The 26,270-nt window shown below is 33.8% G+C and overlaps 1 protein-coding gene across 4 annotated transcripts in view; it reads left to right on the forward strand.

The window, feature by feature from the left end:
* LOC125058685 (plastin-2-like) overlaps nt 1-26,270 on the forward strand; it is a 42,144-nt gene that overhangs the window by 5,942 nt on the left and 9,932 nt on the right. For all 4 annotated transcript variants that reach the window (XM_047662810.1, XM_047662811.1, XM_047662809.1 and 1 more), the window contains 3 exons: nt 23,239-23,325; nt 24,718-24,858; nt 26,105-26,186. In XM_047662810.1, the coding sequence (XP_047518766.1) occupies nt 23,239-23,325; nt 24,718-24,858; nt 26,105-26,186 (310 nt within the window). The remainder of the gene's footprint in view (nt 1-23,238; nt 23,326-24,717; nt 24,859-26,104; nt 26,187-26,270) is intronic.

Genomic DNA, 26,270 nt, shown 5'->3' on the forward strand with positions numbered 1-26,270 from the left:
TGCTTCGGAATGTCGTCTCGCCTTTGTCCTATCGTGACGTAAGATCGTTAATAAGTAAGTACGATATCAAAGATGCTTATAAGTACAAGTTAGTTGTAAACAAAGAAACGTGACTTACTATAATTATAAACACACCAATATGCATAAAATACCCTGTACAGCTCATTTTTATCGCTAAAAGAAATACAGAACGAATATTGTGACGAAGACATTTTTCTTTTTGAAACATTTAAACACCTTATTACGATATTCCCTTTCAGTATAAGTTGGTTTACTGTTTTGTCGACTCTGTTATATATTATATAGATGTATTCCTTTTCTTTTATATTCATTATTGAAATATATATGGATTCACCGTACACAACGATAAATGCTAACTATGTTTTTACATCAAGGTTATTGTAGATTAAATAAATAATTAACTGTCAATACTATACTATTATATGTAAATTTTTATAATTCCAGTTGGTGTAATTTAATTATTGCTTGCACATTATATGCGAATGAGTCAGACCCGTCCTGATTTCTCTTAACATCATTCAATTGGTGACAGAGTGATTAGTACTCGTATATTCCTAGAACAATTGCCCGATAAAATTATTATTTATGACGCTCGTTATGATGTAACATATTGATTTCATATGACCCACTTGTTTAAATCCGACGACTATTTAATGTCTTGAATTGACGTATTATAGTCGCTATACACGATTTGTGTAGATAAAAATGATACTTTATTTCAGGTATATAATAATAATAATAAGCCTCTTATCCTGAACTGTTTCTTTGACTTTGTGGTTGACTCTTATCTTTAAGTTATAAAATATCTCTGAGTTCAGTGTGCCTCTTGGCAAAGGCCTCCTCTAACAATTTCCATTGTACTCTGTATAATTTGTTCTCATTCCTTTTGTTTTTTGTTCTTGTTATAGGGTGATGGTCTAAGTCTTCCGCGGGGACAAGCCGTGGTGGAAGATATTTTTTTGATTGTTTGTGTAAATAATTCATTGTTGGTGTATGAAGGTTCCGGTGGTCCTGGGGGTCCTGGGGCATATTCAGTTTTTCAGTTTCAGGTATAAATATCCGTAAATAGTATAAACTAAAATTAACTAAAACAAAACATCAAAGGTAACTTTATCTTTTTTAATAGTGCGAGCTGACATTCAGTGTCAAAACATAGGACGGCCACACACCTTCGAATAAAGAGAAGATAAGATAATAATTGTGTTAAAATGTATTTTCTATCCTAACCTTCGGAAGCCAAGTTAGCTTTTACTTCAGTATAAATTTATAATTTGAATTTCGAATAGATTTGCAGTGTCCAGTGATAGGAAGGGTTAAACTATTAAAAAAGGGTTCAGACGTGTCATGCAAATGCCCACTGTCCATTTCTAGTTAATTCAGTTTCGTAGACAAGGGGTAACACTAACAAATCAATACATTATGAAAGGGTTCTCTCCCCGCTTTTGATGTGTATGGAAATTGTGGACGCACTAACAGTACAGATGCAACTGTGGATGACAAGTGGCTTTTCAAATATTCGTCTCCATAACCATTATATTATAGTGCCTGCTTTCTGCATTAAACGCATTCTTACATTTGAGTCTTTGATTTTGTACTACTAACTTTATAACTGGACGTTACTCGTACGAGCGCTTTGCAGTCGTCCTTTCAAAATATTTATTTTTCTAAGAAAGTTAATTTTTAAAATAGAATAAGTTCCTTTTAAACAAAAACATAAAACCTACAAGTATTAAATAACAATATATTTCTTTGTATTGATTGATTACAAAAACAATGTATAAAATGTCGATTACTTTATTTATATAAATATTAGGCAATTTTTTTGAATGACAGTGCCAAGCCATAATTCCTTGAACAATGCTTTTCCAAATGGTTATAAAGCCAAGTTAGACTATGTAAGGTATTTCTTTATTCACGTCTTCACTGCAAATGCGAATCATTTGAAACCACGATCCAATTCGGTCCACAAATTGAGAAAGTATTCATTCACACAAAAGAACGATCGTATTGAACCTCCTCATTCGGGTTTTCCGTTAAAAATAATAAAACAATCCAACAACAGTCCTGATTCTCTTTCCAAACTACCAGGTAGGCATAACTCTATAGGTACAAAGAGTTGAACGCACACACGCACAAGGTTGTACGCATTACGCAGGTCAACAGTCGGTGACTCACACACTGGATCCTTCAAATGATATTTACTTTTATATATAATTTGTGTCTTTGTGTGATTATTGTATTGTAAGGCTATAAGACTAACATAGGCTGTAAGTTTTGTAACTCATGAATGAATAGAAAGTGCCTGTTAGCTATTTCTTTATTCTGAAAGATTGCATTTTGAGCATTTCATCATACTGATGTTATTTTACATGCTACCTATATCTATATCTAAGAGATACAACTATCTAATAGAAATATGCGACAACCCAACAATAGATCTGATAATTATTAAATACATTATCAAAAACAAAATAGGCAATGATCATCAAATAGAAATTTGTTTACTCAATGCCCGCTGTACAGATTAGGCCAAATTTGGCGAAATCGTAAACGCATTGCTTTCTAAATGCAAAATATATAGATAAGATATTGTAGATAAACGAATGGCGTCTTAGATAAGAAACAAATGATAACGCCTTGTATACTGTTTTATATAAAATCCCGTTATTCCCGTTATCCGTTATCCATCATATATATATCAAACGTTACATCATTACAGCAACAGAGAGTTACACAGAATATTATTAAACGATTAATTACGATTTCAATTGCGGACGCACTGTCGATATGTTGAAATCCGTCATCCTGACAATTGTAATGAAGTTTTTAATAAGATTTTTTGTCTGCATTTTTTGCATAAAACATTTGTAAGATATCAGAGGCTCAAATTGGGCGCTTCTTTCTCACTATTCATAACATAACTGTAAATTAATTAAATCGTTTATCACACGTATGAATGCTTTAATTTGCACACAAAGAAATCTGTTCGCAAATACATCGTACACAATGTTTCGCACGAATTAAAATAGCGAAAGATATATTATGTATTAGATTGACATTAGTGGAATGCGTGAAATGAAACGTTATTTTAATATAGCTTTCATTTATTATTGTAATCAAATGTATTTTCGGAACAAATCGTGAGACAAATGTTAAAAACAAAAACTATTACTGACGCATGGGCAGACAAGCAAAATCAGGCAAGTAAGTGATGACCCTTCTGAGACGTTACAATAATTATTATTTCAGCCTCTTATCGCAATCGTATTACATATCAAATGCTCAACCACTTAAAAGCACCCAGGTCTGCCAGACTTGATACAAACCCCTTTTATATTAAACTGAACAACGCCCTACCAGTCTGACTAGTTTGTAACCCGACCGTACGTAAACTGGTGTCACTGCGGAAACCGCGCACGTGCGCGGGCGCAGTTTTCGCCACAAATAGCCCGAAGTAATAGTACCATAGTTTGTTTATTGCATCTGCACTTCGGTATGTAACGGAACTTGAGTATGAATGTGTACCTAATTCCTTTTATATACACACACTTTGTTCAAATGTTTACAAAGTAGGATCTACCGAGTCGAGTCGGCAATTAACTCAGTAGTTACGCTTCTTATTCAATTTCATAAATGTAAAGTTGTTGATTTATGTAGGAGAGAACTTCTACAGATTATATCTCTATAGTATTTGTTTTTTACTCTATACTTTTTGAAGTCAGTGTTAGCGACTGTCAGACGTCATAATGTCATTGTCAAATCCTCCCTTTAATCTCTGTCGCAAACGCAGGCATCGCACAATCAATTATTTTTGTGATGTAACAAATTAAAAAAGTCCCAAACCACGAAGATTGTCTGATTTGCCAATGCCCAAACATTAAGTGATATCTTTTTGAAAGGCACTTGTAGATAACTTAGTCTTGAAATTATTAAATAAGAATTTATATGCACTATCATCTATACTGTAAAACTTTTCATAACTAATCTGTCTTCATTCCACGCTTCTAAATTAAAATAACCATTTACTCTTATTCGCGTTCAATGAATAAGGAATTATCTACATCTGGTGATCATTGCATTGAACCTGCAGCGCTTTATCTTCAAGTGAATTTCTTATTAAAACTTATCATTGCATAGAAATACATAAAACCATATCTGTCTAGACATAATTGCAATAGTTACGGGTCCATGTAATCGTGTAAATGTGACTATGTACACTTATGAACGTCAATATAAAATTTAAAGGTCTATTTCAATCGCCAAGTTTTTGTTTACCAATTACCTTGTAAGGAGGAAGGTAAGGAAATGCAACAATTGAAACCATATTTATCCTGAACCAGACGGGACATGTTGAAATATTGAGTCAATAAGAAAAAAAACAAACGCTTAGCTTTAGTAGACATTACAGATAACTGTTATATTTTACTCGTAAATGACATTTATGTCTATAATTGGATTTATTTAAACATTACTAATTAGTTACGGAAGAAACGGCTTAAACAAGGTAATCATGGTAACAAAAACCTTAAGTTCACGTTTTATATAATAAACATTTTAAAATATCATCCCATCACTGGTTAAAGGTTCTTGTGTTTGTCTGACATGTCATGTATTGGTATTAAAAGGGGATCCAATTCAATAAACTTAACAATGCCGGTAATCGGTTTCATGTTACGCAATTTATTCGGTATTTAATTCCATGCGAGTAATTAATATTGCTATAATTATTATGTTACTTAGTAACAACGGATATTTAAATAAATACTCTCGTTCGTATACATACATATTATTTTTTTATATTTTTTTGTAATGAGAAATAAAGTTCTTTAAACATTAAAATAACGTTAACTCTGCTTTGCCAAATCAAAGTTGGAATATTTCCTATAAAGGCACATTGTTATACTGAATCATAAATTCTATTTTTAGCTGATACAGTATGTAGTACGTACTTTTATACGTTTTAATCACTAATAACTCATACACGCTGATATAAGCTAACCACAAGTTATTCGTTGAAAAGAATTAGATTTGTAGATATACTTTCTATAGCTTTTTCGTTAAGCTACGCCTCGTTAAAATTACGATTTGTATTTTTATGTAAACCTGAGCAACTACAAGAAATTTATAGTGAAAATTACATATGTTTAAATATAGGTATAAAACAATAGTTATTAAACAAACGTTCCTTTAAAAGTACTCCAGTGTTACGAGGATACAAAGGGAAATGAAAAGTGTTTTCTGCAAGAATAAAACACTCGTTTGTTTGGGCTTAATTTCCTTTTAACAATCGACCTACAAGAATATATTGGGTAGGTTTAAGTTAGATTTGTACTATGCAAAAGAACTAATAACACTGCTAGAAGGCATACATAATTAACGTTATTTAATTTACCATAAACTTGACGCGTTGACACGAAGACAACTTGGCATTTGAATGCGTAATAATCATTTTTACCATGTATGTGTGTATAATTATTTTTTTTATATTTATGTCCTTTTATTTATTATATTTTATATGTTATACATCAATATAAAAAATATACATAATATCAAACATATACATACATACATACAAATTACTATATAGGTTAAGAATATTGTAAATATGGTATATTAGTGTCTTGGAAATAAATATAATATTTCAGTAGATTGAAAAAACAGAACAAAATCTCACTTATTAGTTACATATGTAATAGCATGTTTTTAATTCAGTTGTAAACGAATAAAACTGCAATTGCCACACCTTGGTTTACGAATACTTCGCACGTGGCGTATCGGATTTCCATCAAATGTACGAATGCGAAAACAGAATTCAACTACAACTTATATATAATGTACCTCATATGTTATTACTTTCTCGTTGGAATTTTAATCCAATTATCCTTTCGAAAGTTTAATCTCAACAACGATTTATTTGTAAGAATAAGAACGTAATTCGTACATTAATATTACAATATTCTTAACATACATAGTAATAATAATAATTAAAAATTGATAAACAGAAAATTAAAACAAATTTAATAAGTTTGGTTTCTGTAGTGTAGCTTTAATGCTGGCAGCATTAACTCGCTGTATTGCGATACTTATTCGTTGAGCGAGGAAAGCACCAGCTCTGTGGTCACTGTTGGAAGGTCATGGTGCTGTCCACATATAATTGTCTATGATGCACTGTGTTTAAATTTGGAATATCTTTATTTTATTTTTACATGTACGGTGTCATTTAATTTAGTTCATATATTTTCTCTTACAAGTAAACACAATGTTTTACAATTTATTTTGCATTTTAATTAATTGCTTTAGCCACTAGTCCACCCTATCAGTCACCGATATCTACCAAGCGTCAACTTAAATTTTATTTATTTATTTATTTTTCTCACAAAAACTTAAACTTAGAACATAGGCAAGTGACAGTTATATTCTCACTTCTGTTAATGGAAAAAGCAAGTCTGTGTGAGACTCATGCCTGATAAAGGTAAGAGTACCTGTGTTACAGGTCATCAGGCCTCCACTACTTCGGATTGACAGAAGATACAATACAATACAATACATTACAATATATAGTATATAGAGGAAACCAGATGGGGTACGTGTGTATGTGTAAATTATGTGTATGTGTGTGGGTGTGTGTCTGTGTATGTTTTATATTTTATTACTTAAGTGTTAGTCTATTGAAGCTAAAACTATTATACTAAAAATCAACTCTAAACTCAACTATTTAATTATTGTCAGCATTTTTTCTGTATCCTCATAGTTGAGGTCCAGTAGCCACAGTGCAACCGTCTTCTTGCACTCGTGTTTAGTTAGGGGATATGTGGAAAGGGAAGAATTGACCTTATTATACAAGTAATCCCCCAAAAAACAGAAGAATTTCTGGGCAAAACTTGTGCGAAAGGGCTTTGAAGTGCACACTATGCCTTTTCTACGCTTGTTATCTTTAAGGTGTTGGTCATAATTAATAAGTGAGTGCTTGCGTAAAATTGTGGCAAGAATGAACATTTGACGCACAGAGAGTACCTTCCAATGTCTGTATACCTCTGTGGTGGGACAAATGAAGGGAAGGGAGGCACTGACCTTGAGTATTGCCCTCTGAGCTCTCTCTATTTTCAGAAGGTGGGTTTTTGCTGAGCCACCCCAAGTAGAGATGCAATAGCTCAGAATGGATTGACCTAGCGACAGGTAGACAGTTTTTATAATTGTGTTATTAGCAATGTGCCTCAAAATTTTGAATACATAAATCAGTTTTCTAATTCTACCTGCCAGTAGGTCAATATGAGCTTGGAAATTTAGATAGGTATCTAGCATGACTCCCAAGTACTTCACTGTGCCTGCGGAGTTGAGCTTTGGACACCCGCAGTGCTCCCCGGTCACACATGAACCAGCATGTGACACAAGTGCCAGACCAGAAGGAATGTCGCGCTTCGACATTGCGAAGGTCATGAATTTGGTCTTTTCTGTGTTAAGGGCCAGAGAACTGCGATGTAGCCAATCCGATACCAAATTCAGACCCCGCTGAGCATGTCGAAAGGCCTCAAACCAATCTTGACCATGGAACACTAAGGCTGCGTCATCAGCAAAGGCCACAATTTTACCATTTCTTAGGTTCATCCCACATAATTCATTAATGTAAATGAGGAACAATGTGGGCCCAAGAACGCTGCCCTGCGGCACACCGAAGGTGACAGGTAACTCGATGCTAGTCCACTCTCCCACCCTTACAACTTGCGTGCGTTCAGACATGTAACTCGTAAAGAGTTGGTGAGGTATACCCCTGATGCCCAACCTCTCCATTCTGTGCAAGAGGATTTCTACCGAAACAGTGTCAAACGCTTTGCACAAATCAATGAACACACCAATCACTTTTTCCCTCCTGTCCATATTCCTAACAATAAAATCGGTCAAGCTATGAACTGCATCATCAGTAGACCTACCGAAACGAAAACCATATTGGGAGTCTGAAATAATATTGTGTTTGTCGAGGAAATCAACCAATCGCCTGTTCAATAATCGTTCCAAGATTTTGGACAGGATGGGAAGTAAGGAGATAGGCCTATAGTTGTCTACAAGGCTTCTGTCACCTCCCTTGTAGATAGGCGTTATGAGAGCTTTCTTGTAGATTTCCGGAAACACACCTGTTTCCATGGAGAGGTTGCATATGTAAGTGATGGGTGGTACCAAAACTTTGACATGTTGTTTGAGAAGTCGGCCAGATATCATATCGTTACCAACAGCACATTTATCTCGCAGGTTCATCACCAAGCTCTCAACTTCTGATTTGTCAGTGGGCAAGAGGACAAGAGAATTAATTAATGGGGGTGGTGTAGTGGTCACATAGGAGCAATTACAATTATAATTACCTAGGCCAGTAGCAATGTTTTTCCCCACATTTGCAAGGAATGAATTTACACTGTTTACTTTTTCTTGTGGATTAAAATTTTTCAAAAGTTCTGTAGATGATGATCTAGGTTTTTTGTATTGAGTAATATTATTGATGGTCTCCCAGAGTTTCCTACTATTTTTATTATGTTTGTTAATTTCATCCCTTTCATATGCACGCCTAGCCTTTTTTAATAACGAATTACAGAATGTTCTGTATCTTTTATATGTCACTGCTAAAATCTCGTCAGCTGGGTTCTTTTTAGTTTTTTTGTGAAGTTTATCCCTGTTACGCATACATCTGAGGAGCCCAGGTGTCACCCAGGGTTTAATAATTCTTTTACGTCTGGGTACAACTATCTCTTTGGTGTTATCGGTAATAGCTTTTGTCAATAAGTCTCTAAATAACCTAGCTACCTCATTCACATTTTTCAGACAATACAAGTGCGAAAAATCTAGTCCCTGAATCGCTAAATCTAAGCCAGCAAGGTTGATACTGCTTTTATATTGAAGGGGAGTTAGAGGATAGTCCTTTTCGATCTTTAAGAGGAGCGCAACACTGTTATGATCGGTTATGGAAGATTGAATTATAAGGCAGTGTGCTTCATTATCTGATTTAACCATAATATCAAATATGGTCCAAACATGTTCGGTTGTGGGTAGGAACGTTATACCCGGGGTGGATGTTAAACTCTGCAAGCAGATTCAGATAGTCCCATGAGCGCTATGGTCACTTGTCCCTTGTGCAATGTCAATATTTATGTCACCTATAATAATTATGTTTTTATAAGATTTTAATTTATTTAAAAGTAGGTTTAATGAATTAATAAAAATTAATGGCTCTCTATATCCTGGTGGACGATAGATGGAAATGATGACAGTAGAGGGATCAAATTTTATTACTAAACAGTTAGCGTCATGAAATTCTTGGGGTTCCTCGATGAGTGGGCTAGAATCTTTCCTATAATAGACTATGACTCCTTCATTTTGTGTTAAGTTATTTAAAGTGGCAGCGTAGTTGTATCCTTGTATATTTGGTATAGATTTAGTAGACGGAAGCCAGCATTCGGTTAAAACGAGTAAATCCCAGGACATATTAATTCGCATTACCAGAGTGATAAAACTATTAATATTACAGGGTAAACTCCTTATATTTTGCGACAGGATTGATAAGGATTTGCTAGTACTTTTGATCACATTTTGACATTCCTCAGGATCACAGATTGAAAATTGAATATTTTTGTAGGAATCTAGTGCGTTATATAAAAGGTTACTATCGTTTATTTGTCTATACACAGTGATTTACTTGGGTCGGACTGTGCACACAAATAGGACGTGAATGTAAGTTAAGTTTATTGGTACTTAGGATATAGTATTTTGCGATAGTTCTAGCAGGCATAATAGGTATACTAGACTGGCTATAGTTGAGTGAGTGGTGTATGAGTATTGTGTATGTTTGTATAATATATGTGTAGTAGTTTTTAAAAATATAGGTTTGTGATATATGCGGTTTCCTTAAACTCCGCTCACCGGCATGCACAAATAGATAACAAAAATTATATAGGACTAAAAACAATAAATTAAAAGGTATAAGGTACAGTAACACGTGAGTAAACTTAAAGTATACACTAAGGCTGAATTCCGTATTTCTGTAAGTCTTCCTCTGTGTCAACGCGCATCGACGGTTGACCCTCAGCCACCCTGATGTAGACTTCGCTGTAAGATGTCCAGCATGCAGCAATCTTCTTACCTTTAACAAGCCCTCTGGCCAGAAAAAAGATGTGTTTTGATTTTAACGTCAGGTGTTCCGATATATATATAGTGTGGGCGGGCCCAGGTATATTTAAATGGGACGTATTTAGCAGAGGCATTTTCGACCCCTTCATTTCCTTGTTGAACGATTTGGATTTAACTAGGAGTGAGTCTCTAATTGATGTCGTGGTGAAGTCGATGATTATTGAAGAGGATTTCGTACGGTAAATATCTCTTACTTCACTCGATGCCAGGGTGGGGTTTAAGCCAACGGCAGTACCAATATTTTTCACTATACGTGTGAGGGTCTCTTTGTTCTCTTGTCCAGACTTAGGAACATTACGAATTTCAAGTTTTGTAGCGTGGGAGTTTTTTTCCAGCATGTCTATTTTAGTCTCTAGTGAATTTATCTGCTTCTTGTATGACAGGTTTTCCTCCTGGAGCTTTTGCATTGTTATTAACATTTCATCATATTTACTAGAGATAAACTCAACTGTTTTTTGGATGTCTATATTTTGTTCTATTACAGTGGTAATAGAAGCATTTAAGTTTGCCATCTTTGTATCCTGTTTTGATGAAAATTCATTAAACATGCTAAGAAGTTGAGACATTCCGTCTGTAATTTCATTATGTTTCCTCTTTGTTCTCCTCGAGATAAACGAAAATTGGTCGGTATTGTCTATTTTACCTCTTGAAGTGTCCAATTGTGGGTCAGAGGCGTAACGGTTAAGCGGTGTCGTTGTGGTTGCAATCAATTTAGTATCGGGAGGCGTGCGCACAGTTGACATTTTGCAGGACTAAATAATTAAATTAGCGCGTAGGCCTAAATTTGCCGTCTGGTCGAAACGTTGATCGTTGGGGCAGGTTGCGCTTGCGCAGGTGTAGAGGTGCGCGGCGTCGAGGCAACGTGTGTAGGGATCGTGGTGTGCGTGTAAGAAGGCGGAGCCCACGCGACGACGGGCAATGTGATGTATATGCGTTTCGTTCTTTGCGTAGCGTCTTACTCACACTCTTGCTCCGTAGACTGCTTGGCGCCGTTGTTTCAAGTAAAGTTTGAGGGCAATATTGATACGGTTTACCAGTCAATGCGACCGAACACCTCGGCGATCCGGAGTGGAGTGTATATATATATATATAGTAAATATTTAATTAGCGCCTGTGCACTTGAACCCCACGGCCCAAGAGTCTCTACTCTAAAGGGAACACTATCAAAGTAGGAGGAAATACTCTTATATTTGAGACATTTAATTTTTTCTTTGTGGGTTTTTTCTATATTACTATAGATTATAGTAGATTTGTTATAATACCGGTTACGATTCGTTCTCATTTGGTTATCGGTCACCACCTGAATGAACCAAAGTTTTACTGTTACTGCACATATTGTTTCTTGTTTGATAATATTTTATAGTTCGGACCGAGAACTAACAGTAAACGGCAATGTTAGAACACACCTTATACTCATCTGCCTCTTTTCATCACAGCGTAAAGACAATTTAACAGAAAGATACGAAAGCACTTTAATGAGGAGTATAAATAGAGTGATAAATATTTTATAAATAAGGGGGTTTAAAGAGCATGTCCACGTATAAAGCCACGAAACGTCGGGACTGTGTTGTCATTATTGTATAAGTAAGATAAATAACATGCATGATTATTTTGCGGTAAAAATTATATAGTCATTACATATACCTCGTGTCCGTGTTTTAGTTGAATAACCTTTACTTTTTCTTGACATTTGAGGGAAAAGTCAAGGCTTTTCAATTAATCTTAAAGAGCTTTTGCCACGGGGCTACGAGCTGCATTCATTTCTAAGCTGTATACAGCTTAGAACTTTAAAATTGCTTTATAACTGACATTGTAGTTCATAGATCATTCCCTGGAAAGGGGGTTTCTAATTAAGGCTTTGATAAATTAAAGTAAAACTAACCTGTCACTGGCAAATTATTGAATATTTTGAATTTTATTCACAATAAAGGTCACATAATTCATAAATCGTAATGATATTTTGTCCTTATTATTCGCGTTTTTTAAAAATAATGGAATTTATTTTTAATAAGACTGCTAATGTCGTATTTTGTTTTACACTATTTACACTGGAAACAAGAACGTGGCAAAACATTCCTTAACTAATTCAGCTAGTAAAGCCCATATTACATTTTGTTAGACGCTGACTCCTTTCTAAATTGATTTCCAATAGTTCTGCCAAATGTTATTACAATGGAACTTTACAATATCACAACCGAGCGTTATTTAAGGCCGTTTTAGTCGCGCACCTTCCCTATGAAACCAGCTACCCGCTGGATGGAAATACTTCATCCAATTCGAGGTACTTTAATACTTCAATGAAAAGAGCGTACCATTTATTATAAGGCCAGCAACGCACTCGCGAGCCTTGCCTTGAGAGTGTTCATGGGCGGCGGTATCAATTACCATATGTGTGTCCTGCCGTTTGCCCCCTGTTCTATAAAAAAAACAATATATTAAGACACTTTTAACAGACATATGGCTTATTTATGGAAATATTTTTAATGGAAAAAAGGCCAAACTGACCAATGGTACCGCCCTGTCTGAAGAAAGTTGAGGAATGTTAATACACATATCGAGTAATTCGAGCTATCTTGAGATCGGAATTAATAGCGTGCGAACATGCACAACTACCGCTGTTCCCATGCTCTGTTTCCCAACGTGTTATTGTACACTCTGACCTGATACGCTTTTCATTGCTTTATGTACAATTTTCTAGAGTGGAACAGCACTAGCTGACTTGTGATTTCAAGACTTAAAATGAAGAATGATCAATTGTTTAATGAATAAACTAAGGAATTTTTCGGGCGCGCAATCCCTATGATAAAATACAGCCATTTGCACTGTATTGTCTCCTGTCGCTATGACCAGTCTCAATAGAGAGTTGACGTACGACAAATTCGCCTGAAGAACATTATCATTAAAATTTATATACGAGTACTCTAGGCAACTGATTTAGACTGAGTGACTGTTAGACCGTTTAGGTCATAAACTCTTCTTCACTTAAAGTTTGACAAAATTAAATGGTCATAAAAGACAATTGCATAACAATATATTTTATTGTGTAAATACTGGTAAATTAAAAATGTTTTTCATATTATTTCCTCATATTAACTCAGGTGACGTTATTTGAAGAACAAAGAGGAGTATTAACCATAATTATACAGTGACAACATTCCTGACCACACGTCTGTATAAGGCTACGACGCAGTTGATAAAAATCAAACGACAAATATGGCTTGATTTAAAATGACATAAGATAATGAATATATTTTACAAATTATTATTAAATACGCAATGTTGGTTGAAAATTATGATTGAAAATAGTATAAGCTTATTTAGACTTGTAAGAACTTGGATGGCCCCGAAAGCTTTAACAAAATCAAGAGGAAACTATTATTTTACTAAAATAAAAAACCCTAATTAGCCCTGGTTCTCGGATTCCGAAATCTGTTTCATGATCATATTTTGTCAATCTAATCGGCTAGTAGGTGATCAGCCTCCTGTGACACACGCCGTCGAATTTTTGGGTGCAAGCCGGTTTCCTCGCGATGTTTTCCTTCACCGTTCGAGCGCAAATAAAAATAAAGTCCATTGGTGCATAGCCAGGAATCGTACCTACGACCTCAGAATGAGAGTCGCACGCTGAAGCCCCTAGTCCAACACTGCTCTGCATTTTACTAAAATGTTCTTAACAATGGTAATTAATTGATTTTACCTTCAGTTTTGTAAACCAGAATTTAACAGTTGTTTATTTGGGTCATTCTCAATATGGTATTATCAATTAACCAATTAAATTCAGTCCAACACCAAACGTTACACGTTACATTGTATAAATGAGAATAATATAATATGCAGAATATTTTAATATATAAAACAAGTTTATGTTGGTAACGTATACATATATAGGTACAGGGGCGCCACAACCTTTATGACACATAAAGGCCTTCTCCACAATAATCCTCATAATCTTGATCCTTGGCGTCTTCCAGTTCGTGAACTTTGCGACCATTTTTAAATCGTCTTCAACGCAATCTTTCTATCTTTTCCTGATCTGCCTCTTGGCCTTTTGTGCTTGCTTAAACTCCACTGAGTCATTGTCTATATAACCCTTAAAAAATATGTCTTTTAGGAATAATTTAAAGTCTAATCTGCCCACTGAATCATTTTTAAAGGGCTGCAGTATATTGACTGTACAAAGATTGCATGTTCATTAGTCTTTTAATTGAAGGATTTTATGAATGATTTGATGAAATATAAGCTGTCTCTTTATTAAACATACAATTTAATTTTTTAGTCAAAAAGACAAATTGGATGAAATTTTGATGTTCGTACGTTTCAGCCTGTACTGCACTGCTGGACTTAGGGCTCTTCCCTAAATTTCCAGTACGGCCGGTTCCCCGCGATTTGGATCCAATGCCTTCCCTCCATCCTCACCATCTAGTGGGATGCCCTCTAACGCTTCGCCGACTGGTCCTAAGGCATTCCAGGACTTTTTTGTCCCATCGGCTATCCGTTCTTCGAGCAATGTGCCCCGCCAATTTTGTTGTAGTTTTCCAATGTCCGTAGATGATTGTCTGATGTCGCAACCTTGGGATCTCGTGATCAAGAAACTTATTTTAAATATTGGTTAAATTCGTGTCTCACTTCTACATTTGTACTTGTACCTCTGGGTATAAATGTCTAAGAAGCGGATATGAATAACAATTGTACTCCCCGGCTTCTATATCAAGCATCCGTTATTCACTTAACCTTTGATCACAGACTTTGACTGTCAGGAGACCGCCTTCGTTATGTATGCAATTATAAGTCATGAAACGCATAACCCAGATAATAATATCAAGGCAAAGTACAGACGCATAATCATACAGATCTCTGTATCTATTTTAATTTTTTCTTATGTAAAAATCGCAAATATTTAGTTGATATGCCGGTTTGCAGTCATTGCCTTCATGTCTAGTGTTAACTCGACACCTATAAAGATTTATGTGGACCGTAGTTTAAATAATCGCACACTTAAATTTGATAATATGTATAAATTATGAAAGCCTTAGCCCTTTTACTAACAGTCTTATAACACAGAGGTTACTTATTTGTCTCGTTTCATCACAGAGTTCTAGAACCAATTAAGGACTTCTAGTTGATACAGTATAGTAACTGATAACTTTATTAACAACTTGCAATTCAATTTGTAAAGAGAGGAGCGAAACTCACAAATAATAAAAAATCTATTAGATTTCGTTTTTACGAAATTCTGACCACTTATATACTCATTAACCTCTAGTGAATTTTATATGTGTATGTACCAGTTATTTTCATGTCTTTAAACAAAACGCTTTGAAAATTTTATACCTTAAAGTAATTATGTACTTCGTTTAAACACAGTATACAGGGCTTTTGGTTTTTTCATAATCAAACAAAATAATGGTGGTGGGAAGTAGTTTTCCAATTGTAAATACGCAATATTCAAATGCATGTTTAATACGCCTGCGCATAGCAAAACACTTTATCGGCGTACGGCCAGTGATATTGTGGCATTTCATTAATATCACTACAATTTGATTATGAATGAGTTCGCTGTTTCTTTACGCTTTGTTAAGCAGTTTCCTCTGGAATATTCTTTATGAAAATGTAACATGATGTTATGATTGTACCAGTATTTTCAATACATCGGAGCCGGCACGTTTCTGTTTAATTAACATTTTATAGACAACAAATTACTTGGGCTTATACTCGTCTATTAAAAAAAATATATGTTCATTATGGAACATAAGATACAGGTATTACTTATTCCACGTCATTAAATTATTATTCCCTACTCATCGGCAAAGAAGACAGAGGGTGTAGGCCGAGAGAAAAAGCCGGCGTAAAAAACTCTCGGTACTCTTTTAAAATAGTAAAATCAACAAACAACACTTATAACAAATATCGCAAATTCATTAGAAGTAGCCTGTCTAGTACTAGTCTCAGGCCCTTTTATCAACTACATAATCGTTAACTTTATAGTAAGCCTTTACACAGCTTTTCTTTAATACATTTCTTAAATTTATTAAAAGAGCCTCTGGGATTTTATTAAAGAAGAGTATCCCTTTTCCTAAAAATTACTAACTTAAGATAGTCTAGTACCTAGTCTAGTAGGGGAACTACCAACCAGTTACCAACTAAGCCGCGGAACTTAGATTAGGAAAGCAAAATATCTTGTACATTTTTAATAATAAATATCTTGGATATGAGTTGTGGTTAGGCTATTAAACTAATGGAAGAGCATGCGGTATGACCCTCTGCCCTATAAAGAGACTTTTTGAATAAAAACCTAATATCATAAGTATAGTACTGTGTATAGCTCGCCTTGTATATTATATAATCCGCTCTATGTAAACGACACGAAAATCAAAACAATGAGTTTAAAATAAAGATATTATATTATTGAAATATTAAAAAATACGTTTGGCACTCGGGGTCTGCCCCGGTAAAGCATAGCATTTTTTATAAACTTATGCAATATAATTATTTGTTTATTTTTTTTTCTTTGATATCAATTCAAGTTTTTTCTTTGATATTAACTCAATCTACCACTCAGACTAACACGCCTAGTCGATCACGCTAAACCGATGTGAGACGCAGTATGCGTTCTGTCCCGCTCTAATGCGTATTGGCCGCACCTATATTACGTCATCGTGTGTTAGGTTTATTTCGTTACGGAATTTCTTGATTCCGTAATTTCTGCGGTATTATTTTTGTAAATTCCACGCTCAAAGCCCGCGATAAAATCTATGCAATAAGCTTAAAAATAAAAGATAAACAACGATTTTAACGCTATTCGATTGAAAAATACACAGACTATTAGATAATTTTTCCGATTCAGCTAATTTCAAGAAATGTGTCACTATTTATCACTATTTTACGTACGCAAATGAAACCACAAGTTGATTTATATTCTCTTGTGTGGCTTCCTTGTATTCCCCTAGACAACACGATACTAACGCTGAGGGACGGTGACTCAGGGGTTTTGGAGCGTCATGTTATTCTACAATGTATGGAAATTAACATATATATGTAAATTTAATAGTTTTAATACAATATTTTTCATTTATAATTTATAACCACCTCCTGGAGTGGTGTAAATACACACATGGAGTAGGTATAACCAGTCGGTCGGTTCTATTATATTATTATAGTTTATTGCTAGTTCTTCTCTTCCGTTCTACGCCCTTGATTTGAGAACTGGCAGTAAATGTAAAATTAGAAGCATTTAATGTATATTTCTTTTTTGACGTTCATAAGTGTACATTGTGTTACGTACATGAATACATGATTTTTTACTTTTGATTCCGGCGATCAAATAAAAAATATATATCCAATTTCTTCGAACAATCACTATTGTTGTCTCAAATATGGGACCTAGTTAAATTTATATCTTAAAGAATATAGATGAGAGAATAGGATGGATAAATTGTTTATAGAAAATACATTTTCGAACGGTACAATTGTTACAATTGAACTAACAGCGTAATAACAAATGCACGATCTAGAAAAGATGTAACGTACGAGAGCACGTCACAAGATCATTAAAATCGATTTTGCCGTTGTGGGTCATTGAACCCCTAATCGCAAGGTCCTCGACCACAACAGTTAAGGCGTGCACTGCGCACCGAATAAAAATTGCATGTTTTTGGAGCGTTTCCAAATTGTGTGCCATCTGTTCGACATGTCACAATTGATGGCCATTTATGATTATGGATAGGGTTATTGGCTAACTGACACACTCCATGTCAGGATTTTTGAATACGTTTTAATTTGTTTCAAAATTTATGTTATATTTGTTTTATAACCGCATTATTTAAATAGCGCGACGCTGTTATGTCCAACAATGCACAGGATTAGCCTACTTTTAAATAAAGAACAAAACGTAAAACAAAATCTTTGACACATCGAAATTGTTTCAGTTCTAAATACAAAATTTAAATCCAATTCGAAATTTAAACATCCGTACATTTTTTATTAAAACACAGAATGCCACGGGAAAGCCTCGCTTGATATTATTTACGCGCAGTATCAATTGACAAGATCGTGTGTCTCACGAGAAATCTTGTGTTAGTCGCATTAAAACTAACGGTGACTGAACTTTTAAAGATCCTGCACTTAAGATTGGACTTTCAATTGATCCATTGTTTAAACCTGAACGCTTCTATTATATATTATAGATATTGTATTTGAAATGGCTTTTAGATTCTTGTTTTTACGAAGTAAAGCGCACAATGCGTTACTTGTCCGTGGAATAAATGTGGTTCGAAAACGAATAATACAGACGACAGAGTGTCTATTGTACCCCGAAAGGTTGTTATGTACAAAAACTCTAGTTACTGGATATTTTTTATGTTAGGAAGCATTGGAGATGTAACTTAAACAATATATACTCAATACTCATAGTCACGGATACAGAACTAAACCTTCAATAAACACTAGAATTACCACTTTCTTTGTTGATTTGGATGAAAGATAACTGAAAAACAATTGATAAAACGCCGTCTTGTCAGCAATAATTGTATTTCTTTTACTTCTACCGTCACTTAGTTTTACTTAAGTGCAGACCTACCCACATAAATTATTTAACATCCTCGAAGATTTGGCACACAGCTAAAGAACCGTGTAACCTAATACTGACGTCTGCTTAATGTAGTCCTAAAGGGCTTTAAGCGACTTTAGTATTTAGTAGGATTATAACTATGTTTATTTCAATATTACCTACCTAAGTAAATTTCATTCATATAAAAATTATTGCAAAATCAAATTTTACACTCTTTAGTAGTCATAAAGTTTAGAACCTTTTTCAGTTCAAAAATAGAGGAAGTACTTTAGTTTTTATTATTAAAATTAATTCAGTACTAAATAATAGACATTAAATACAACTTAACCCACGTATACAACATGCGTCAACAGAGCTGAATATGTTAATTCTAATGGGGCATCCACACGCTGGCTGTTTGTCACAAACACCGCAAACAGCAAACGAAGTCCCAAACACCAACCACAATCACCCAACACAAACAGCCATCCACATGCTTGGCGAACGTTCATAACATTCCGAATCGGCAAACATGGCGGACGACGAGCTTGTGGCAGCTATTACTTTCGGGTTGACATATTTTTATTATAAATTAAAGCAAGAGAAAGAAAAAAGAAAAAAAAGAAGAAAGTAAAGACGATGGTTGATGATTAAAATACATAGAAATCGTACAAGGTACTGCTTTAGACCTATTTTAATTTTACTTAAAAGTTTTTATTCGTTTCAGACAATTTATGGAAGAAAAATTTAATGAGCTCATTTTGATAAGCCTCCAAAATGTCAAAATCGTATCCAATACCAATAGACATTTTTTACGCTTTGCGCGCCAACGAAAAAGTGTATCAAGTAAATACGTCCGCCTCCCGCAAGCTCGCGCGCATACTGATCGCAGCCAAACGTGTGGATACGTAGCAAACTGTTTGCCAAACATCCTTTGATCTGGCAAGATAAACCGACACCGATGCCGAACACTGCCCAACACAAACACAAACAGGCAAACAACGACGAACACCCATCCACACGTTCGTGTATGCTGATTGCTGTTGGCTGTTTGCCATTGTTTGTCAAGCGTGTGGATGGGGCTTAAAGGAAAAAATGTTCACGGATCAAGTACATAACGCTAGGTTATGTAAATACATAGAAGTGTGAATCATAGTATTAGTCATCGTGACAAAATATGAGCTTTGGTTCACGCAAATTAACACCTAAATACACGTACGTTTTATATTATATCTTAAACAAAATGGTCAGAAAATATTCAGGTTCAGATATTATAATTCGAGAAATTTTTGTTATATTTACCAAATGTACAGAACAGTTAATAAAAAAAAAATAAAAATAAGAATTTACCTACACAGTAATAGTAGTATGTAATTAAAAGTTTATAAATAGAAAACTAAAACAAATTTTAAAAGTTTGGTACCTTTAAGGCAGCATTTTCTCGCTATATGGCGATACTTATTCGTTGAGCTATGAAAGCACCAGCTCTGAGTTCACCGATACTATCTACCAGGCGCCAACTTAAATCTTTAATTAGCGCCTGTGCACTTGAACCCCACGGCCCCATAATATCTATATGCAAATATAGTCGGGGAATTAACAAAAGAATTTTAAATTAAATTTATGTGTACAAATATTTTATTAAATAATAGTGTCACTATGTTCTGGTGTGTTATCGAAAACACAAATTTAAGGAAACTATAAAGTTGGACCTGTTAAGTGCTGCATAAAAATTAAATCAAGAAATGATAGAAAATTATGAAGAAATAGTTTTAATAACTAGGCTATTAGGCTCGTAGAACTAAGAAATTTATTTTCGTAGTTTTTTTATTAGGTGAAATAGAATTAGCCTAATACTATTCCTAGTTAAAGAATTCTACCGTATCTTACATACTACTGTTCTTCACGGTCTGGTGGTATATGGCACACATTTGTATAAATTAAACATTATTATTGACCTTGCAACTACATTTCAACAGACTACATTAAAATTTATGAATATATTCATATTTTTCACTTTCCGTTTTATAGACTTCGAACAAGTTTAAGAAAAAAGCTGTCAAAAGGTATGTCTATACAAAAGCGACATTTATAAATGGATTCTATACGTCCGGGGAAACTTGGCTATTCTTTGTCCATCATTCATTTATCGCATGCGTAATTTTTATCAAAACACCTACAGCGCTTTTGGCTCTTATCTACTGCATTATAAATATTCGACGCGGACATTTATTGCGTAATAATACTTTGTCAACTGGACCCTGGAAAGAGAGTCATTGGATGACAGAAGAAAATATGGACAGTTGACGTAAGAAGTAGAATTAGCGGAGAAACACTGGATAAATGTTGCTGAAGACAAAGATAAATGGAAAAATGTGGAGGAAGCTTTTACCCTAATACCAATACTATAACACCAACAAAACTAACCTAAATGTTTAGAACTTGTAGAACAACAAATACTTATACTAAGAAATATAAACACTAAAACTAATAATCGTTTTATTGTATGGATTAATAAATAAAGCCTTAATAAATAATAAATACTCAGTGAAACGCGAGGTTGAGATTCTATAGTCAAAGTAATAGTATTACTGAAAAATATTTATTTGTTGAGGTATCTGGTATGTGGAACTAAAAATTTACATTCGTTCTTTTATTTGCTCCCAATGTACAACAATGTACTGTAAAACGTATTCGTACATACGTACTTGATACATTTAAGTACATAGCTCTTAAAATCCAATTCGTTTTTGACATAAAAGGGTCACACTTAGGGCTAAGTTTGTTTCCCGTATGTCAAAATGGTATTGGATTTTGATATACCAGTCTCGTTTTTAAATTTCACCCTAAGTACATATTTAGTTCCATTCTCGGGGATTTTTTATACAGGGTATTTGATTTGAAAATTAAACTGAAATCTATCATCAGCCACAAGTAATAATACATTTATGTTCTGCGAAATTGATAATGATGATTCAGTGCTATAACCGTAACACACTAAACGCGTTAAAACAATTAAGAAAACATTTATACAATGCCGATGAACAATACATATTTACCTAATATTGGTACGTTACGTTATTTAATAACATTAAGTCATTATAGAAACGAATTTGTTTAATCGACTTGGAAAATATTTTTATTATACTGTACCGCGATTAAGAAATATATTTTTGAAAAATAATGTGTTTTGTACAAATTATAGTTATCTGGATAATTAAATGATACAATTACACAAATTCTAGTATATTAAAATATTTATCAATAATTGAAGCAAGTCATTATATTCGATGAATCATTACCTAGAGATAACATTTTTCCAGCAGCAGTAGGGAATCATTATTAGTAATATTTTGTATCAATTGTAAATTCTTGAAATTAATTTATGTTGAAGAACACACAACATTAGCGGTACGAACTTTACAAGTAGTTTCGTATTATATTCGTGCACGTTAAAACGAAAATGTCACATGATCAAAGATATTAGGGTCATTTTTCCATAGAATTTGTATCATTCCATTCGATCAATCCATGTTTGTGTTTCCGTTTACATCCAAAATACGCCTTTGAAGCGCTCTAAAGATTCTATGTTAATGCTACAGACCATAATATTATGGTGACGTCTATAAAGATTTTATTGAATAATTTTCTAGTCAAAAATATTTTATTGTTTTCTATTATTATCTAAGCTATCAAGGTCAATAAAAATGGTCTAATAAAATTTTAATATGACAAAATAGTTATACATTATAATAATCAACGCACCAATTTTATCGGCCACTTGAAACAGTTTATCGTATTGATAATAAAAGCCGATTAACCTAAGGGCAGTTGATAATTGGAATTTAATTGAAGCTATAATTTTACTAATTTGTTAGACCTTATGACCTCGTTTCATTCGTAATTTATTTACATGTGTTCGCGCGTAAAACCGTCTACCGTCACAATTAGATTTAAATTTTATATTACTCACATCAACGGAATAATTGTAACAATGCGACACTGATTTTTAAAACAGTTTTTCAATGGATAGTTGATTATTGTGAAGTATGGGAAAATTTTCCTAGTTCCTACTTGCTAATAAGAGTAATCTAAAAAGCTGTACTATACCCATACACTTTTAATGAAGTTTTCCAAGAACCTGGTTATCCTATAATCTAATAAGCCCTGGGGACGCCCCACTTTATAGAGCAAACTCATGCTATCAGGGAAAAAGGGTATCCTGTATTACACAAGTAGGCCGGATACAGCTTAATCAACTTTAATCCATCCATGATAATGTAAAAATGGAGTTGTTTATGAAACAATCCATTATTGTTAACTACTTACGCTTTTATAACATTTTAAATATTAATCGAAAGAGATGGGATATCATGGATAAATTTTTGATGAACCCTATAATAGAGAAAACGTAAAAAATGCTGAATCCATATATAATTAACATATTTAACGCATGTATGTATCTGCATTTAGATTCATTTAAACAATTTTTTTCTTTTCAGTTGGACAAGAGTGGAAATGGCTACATCGACATGAAGGAGCTCAAAGACGCCCTTGACGGCGTTGGCTACAAAATACCACAGTGGAAGGTTAGTAGCTCTTAATAATAATAGGGTTATTAGACGAAATTTAATCTAAAAGTAATGTGCGTATTTAAAAGGCAGTATTTTTTTTAATTTCCCTTGTTTAAGGCCTCAGTGTCAAATAATTAAATAGAATTTAAGTAAATGTATGTAACGTATAATTTTGTCTATTAGAACTTATTAGTTTGACCCTAACCTGCCTTATAAATAATGAGTATTTTTGAATATTCTACTCCCCTCAACTCCATTTTATCTTCTGTTACCAATCTTTACTTAGAACGATTAAATTGTATGGCCAAGTACGTCATGAACGCGATCAACATAACATTTTGATTATGTCGGTGTGTGTTCAGATCCCTTCCGATGATTAAATGGGTTTTACGTAATCGATCACTTTTGTCAGAATTTTTGAATACCGGTTTCTACAATATTAATAAGGATAAAAAGGTATGAGCATGGACACTTTATTATAAAGTATGCCGCGTGATTTAACAATCGCAGTTAATAGATATGCAATTTTCTGAAATAAAATAGTAGGAGTATGTAGTCTTTTTTGTCAAATTTCTGTAGGATTTTATTTGAAAAATGACCTTTTATTTTTTTTAAGTATGGGTTACCAAAACAGATTTATTATTAATTCTATAATTTTTGACAGTTTTCATTGCGATTTTTCGATATTTTTGAAATTTCCTTGCGTGCCCCACAAGTCCTGATGGTAGACAAGTCAATGATACTGCAAACTGATACTTTCGAGTTCTAAATCAGTCCCATTAGTCCTCTAATAAACTATTCATCCTCTGTAATCCTAGTACATTATTCGGATCCTGTGGTGGTTGGTTATTTCGACTATGTGTTTGCGTGTTATTCCCACGAGAATGTAAGTGCGTGCTCCTATTTCACCATGCCTCCTGCTGATAGAGGACAAGTCTTTGTTTTTTTTTTAATTTATGTTATTATTAATTACTTGATATGTCATTTGGAACATGGTGTAATGGTTACAAACGTTGTGTAAAAAAAAATAGCGATTAAAAAGAGTGGGGAGAGTTTATTGCCAGTTCTTCTCTTCGGTTCTACGCCCTTGATTTGGGAACTGGCTAAATGTAAAATTAGAAGCATTAATATGTATTTCTTTACTGACGAGTCATAATAGTTATTATCTAACTAATACCATATCATCAAAAAGTATGTATATTTTTAAAAGATTTTTTATTTATAATTTGATAAAGCCTATAGCCAAGGCTTTTTCCATCGAATTCATAAAACCACTACAAAGTCCTGGTCTAGTACGAAATGACTTTTGTTTTTATGTTCTGTGTTTTCGGCTAAGCTAAGCTTTGTTATGATGTCTTCGGCTAAGACTCCTAATAAATTGCGTAAATTAGGAATAAAACATTTCAGGTGCGTCGTATGATAGAAGAGTACTATGACAACGGTTCAAAGCATGGGCGGGCCAATGGAAGCGTTAACGGCGACTCAAAGAAGAATGGCATGACGCTCTTGGAGTTTGAGGAACTCTGTGGAAACCTCAAAGCACAACAGGTATGTATATTTTAATTCACAGTAGATTGGGGTAAATTTAGTTTATTAGAAGCAGAGGGTTGTACCCTGTCACTGTACAATATTTGCTTTAAACAAAATTAAAAAAGAAAGAGCCTATCCTATCATATCCTAAGATATGCGTATACTAAATCAATGTTTAATAAAAGAAGTCTAACATTGTTATAATTTTGATAAATCGTTTAACCCTTTGACTTTTTAAATTGCGTTTTATTGGTGCAGTACAGAATCAATCAGAGTATTAAAGAACTTCATTCTGGCCCTTAAATAGTCTGTTAAATTAATTGAACTTAATCAATCGATGTTGTCAAAATTGATAGAAATGCTTGCCAGGGTAGTCCTAAAACACTACCAACCTAAATGATTTTGTACCCACAGCGAGTTTGCAAAGGAAAATATCGATACTAAAATAAAAGAAACATATTATTATTATTAATGTTTCCCTAAATCTTTGAAAAATATTAATTGAATTTAAATAATCTTATATCGTAAAGAAACCTTCGAAAAATATATATTTAACGAAGTATCGGGACTATGTTATAATTATTTATAAAATAGAGATAGATTAACGCGTATAATCCGGTAAAAGTTATGATTTATGATTCCCTCTGCTTCGAAGTGAAGAACAACGTGGCTTTAAAGTTGACGTTACAAAAAGGGTTTTAAATAATGAGGAGCGGTTAGCGAATACAAAAGTGAGGCCTTCAGGCATTTACTGAGGCTTTCACGCTAAAATAAATATTTTTGTTATATTCGCAGTTTTTAATAGTGGCGTTTTGTATGAATTCAACTGTGGTGTTTTGTGTGAAATATTTTAAATTTGAAAGTGCTGTGTATAAGGCAGTTACAGGTGATTTTTAATGTATTGTTCGGCAGTTGGTTTTTTGTTAAAATGTTGACAGAATAGGGAAGTGTATCACACCGTTTTAACATTATATGTATAAGGTATAAAAACGTTTTTTTCTCTCTGTATTAAGAATTTAAAATTTGTAGTTGTAGTGTCACCAACGTGACCCACTCTTTCGTGGTTTTTTGGTGTTGTCTGTACTTTTAGTTTATTTATAATATATTAAGCAATTACAACTGAATTATTTTTATGAATAAGATCTATAAATTAGGAATTCTGTATTAAAGTATCATACACAGCGCATTTGTTTTAATACTTCATTGGTTCCTTCAAGGAACACATCCAAGTACAAAAGTCTAAATTATTGGTTGTAAATTTCAGGTTGCGAGTACATTCAAGCAGGCAGTTAGTAAAAAGGAGAACTTAGATCATCTAGGTGGAATGAGCGAAGCGTCCAGTGACGGTATGTTCAGCATTTTGTTTGAGAAAAGCATTCAAGTGAGAATATTACAATGATTAAAAGATAAGTCTAAAATCGAACTTGTTG

This window comes from Pieris napi, chromosome 18 (assembly GCF_905475465.1).
Source record: "Pieris napi chromosome 18, ilPieNapi1.2, whole genome shotgun sequence".
Classification (NCBI taxonomy): Eukaryota; Metazoa; Arthropoda; class Insecta; order Lepidoptera; family Pieridae; genus Pieris; species Pieris napi.